The following is a 1,966-nucleotide window of genomic DNA, read 5'->3' as shown; positions in this document are numbered from 1 at the left end:
CCCCCCCCCCATCCGCTCCCGGCGGCTCACGCTGCCTGACTGATGGGACCGGCCGTCCCTCCTTGCCCCTCCCCCTCCTCGGAGCCGCCGTAGTCGCTTCCAGGGGGAGGAAGCGGGCTCAGGGACCCGACGGACCAATCGGGATCCCGAGACGCGTCGGAAGTGGCTAATCAGAACCCGCCGGCGGGGTGGAGACTCCGTCGCTGAAGTGAAGCGAGAGAAGGGAGGGGGACTAGAATAGAGTGCTCGCCAACGGCCTACTCTCCAGGCCGACCCGCCCCGCGCAGCCGCATCCAATCACAAATCTTAGGAGTGGAGATGGAGCCAATCAGGTCCAATCAGGAGGCGGGGACGTCGGCCCTCCACTAGAAGGGATAGAGGCCGAGAAACGCAAACCCCGGTCCTCTTCCAACGAAAACCAATCGCAAGCCAGATGCAGGCGAGTGACTGTCAAGAAGGCCAATTAGCCCCTCCAGAGGGAACCTGGCCCGGCCTCTTCTCTGAGGGACTGCTCTACCTACCAATAGCATGGGCGAGAAGTCTGTCCCTTCGCTAAGGAGGAGGTGGGTGAGCTAGAACTTTGAGGTTGAGGTAAAGAATGTGAGCGCGGCACGCTGGGCTGGCTGGAAGCAGTGCAGGGATTGCAGTAGTGTGTGCGAGCTGGACGTGTTAGGGAGCGAGCCAGCTTTGCGGGCGCCAGGGTGACCGTAGGGATGGGGGGAGCGGGAGGCAAGGTGATGCCTGAGGCTAGTGTACAGGGGGTCGTTGCAGCCGAAGGGTCCGTGGATGCCATTCTGGCTGCGGAGACCGAGGCCCCGCGACAATCTCCGGAGTCCGGGCGGACCTGTGGCTTCCCAGGGGCTGGAAAGGCCCAGCTCACCTAACTCCTCGAGGGAGGGTTAAGGGAGACCGGGAAAGCCTCGAAAATACCGCCCGGCCTACACCCCTGCCCAAAGGAGCGCGCCTGGGCAGGAATTGTGACGATCAGACCTGGGGGGTTAGTCTAGAAGGGACCACCCCACCTAGAAGAAGTCCTCCGTTTTACAAATGAGGAAACTGAGGCGGAGGGAAGTCGATGAGCTGTCAAGAGCAAACAGCAGGTTACTGACAGCTCACACTAGAAGCCAGGCTTCCCGCTGCATCAGCTTTTGCGGTGGACTTTTTTCTGTTCGTACCCTCTTCTTTGCCTCCCGAGGTGAAATGGAGTGGATCAACGGGACCCAGTTACAAGAGGAAGCTGCAGATACTTGCTCCGTCTGCTGAGAGATCTTAGCATCCTGTCAGGTGGCATAAGGACCTAATACAATCCACTTCATTGGTTAATAGTTGCCAAGCCACAAATAGCTGAAGGTTCTTTCCCATAAGTCACATCTCACACGTTGACATTCCGAAACGTTTATCAAATTATTAAAATTCCATCCTACGTGTCCCAAACGAGCTGTTTACTAGTCTCTCTGAATAAGGGAGTTTGATTGGATAGTTGACCGTCTTTTAGCTAACACGGAAAACAAATGAGTCTATAATACTATGCAGCTGAGGGCTGGTTGTCCAGGCCTGGATTCCTCAGTTCCTGGGAGAGCCAGCCACCCCTTGGATGGATTGGTGTAGATCCTCTGCCCCTATGTGGACAGACACAGCCCCAGCTCCTGCTGTTTCTCATCCATGTCATCCCTCTCCCCCCCATAAGAGTAAGTTAATAGCTTAGACTTCGGGAGATAACCTAAGCTTTCAGAGTAAATCTGTCCCTTTCTTCCACCTTAAGAGGTTGCCCTTCATACATGCAGTCATGTTACTGTCCCAGGAAAGCAGTCTGCTTTTGGATGTGTTTTGCCTGAGTCTGTGCTCAGCTGTGCCCACTTTCATGTGATGCCTGCTTTCATGAGATAGATGGTCTAATTAGCAGGGTCACCTTGCCCCCTCACCTGTCAAACTGAGTTTATACCGTTTTTTTTTTTTTTTTTTTTTT

General features: G+C 55.1%; 1 protein-coding gene across 1 annotated transcript in view; it reads left to right on the top strand.

Annotated features, from left to right (window-relative positions):
- Window positions 1-528: 528 nt before the first annotated feature.
- Window positions 529-1,966, top strand: part of FBXO24 (F-box protein 24) — an 8,880-nt gene continuing 7,442 nt past the window's right edge. Inside the window, exon 1 of the mRNA XM_007468850.1 lies at window positions 529-567. Coding sequence (XP_007468912.1) covers window positions 529-567 — 39 coding nt within the window. The remainder of the gene's footprint in view (window positions 568-1,966) is intronic.

This window comes from Lipotes vexillifer, unplaced genomic scaffold (assembly GCF_000442215.2).
Source record: "Lipotes vexillifer unplaced genomic scaffold, Lipotes_vexillifer_v1.1 scaffold12, whole genome shotgun sequence".
Lineage (NCBI taxonomy): Eukaryota > Metazoa > Chordata > Mammalia > Artiodactyla > Lipotidae > Lipotes > Lipotes vexillifer.
This window is presented reverse-complemented; position numbering and strand designations above follow the sequence as displayed.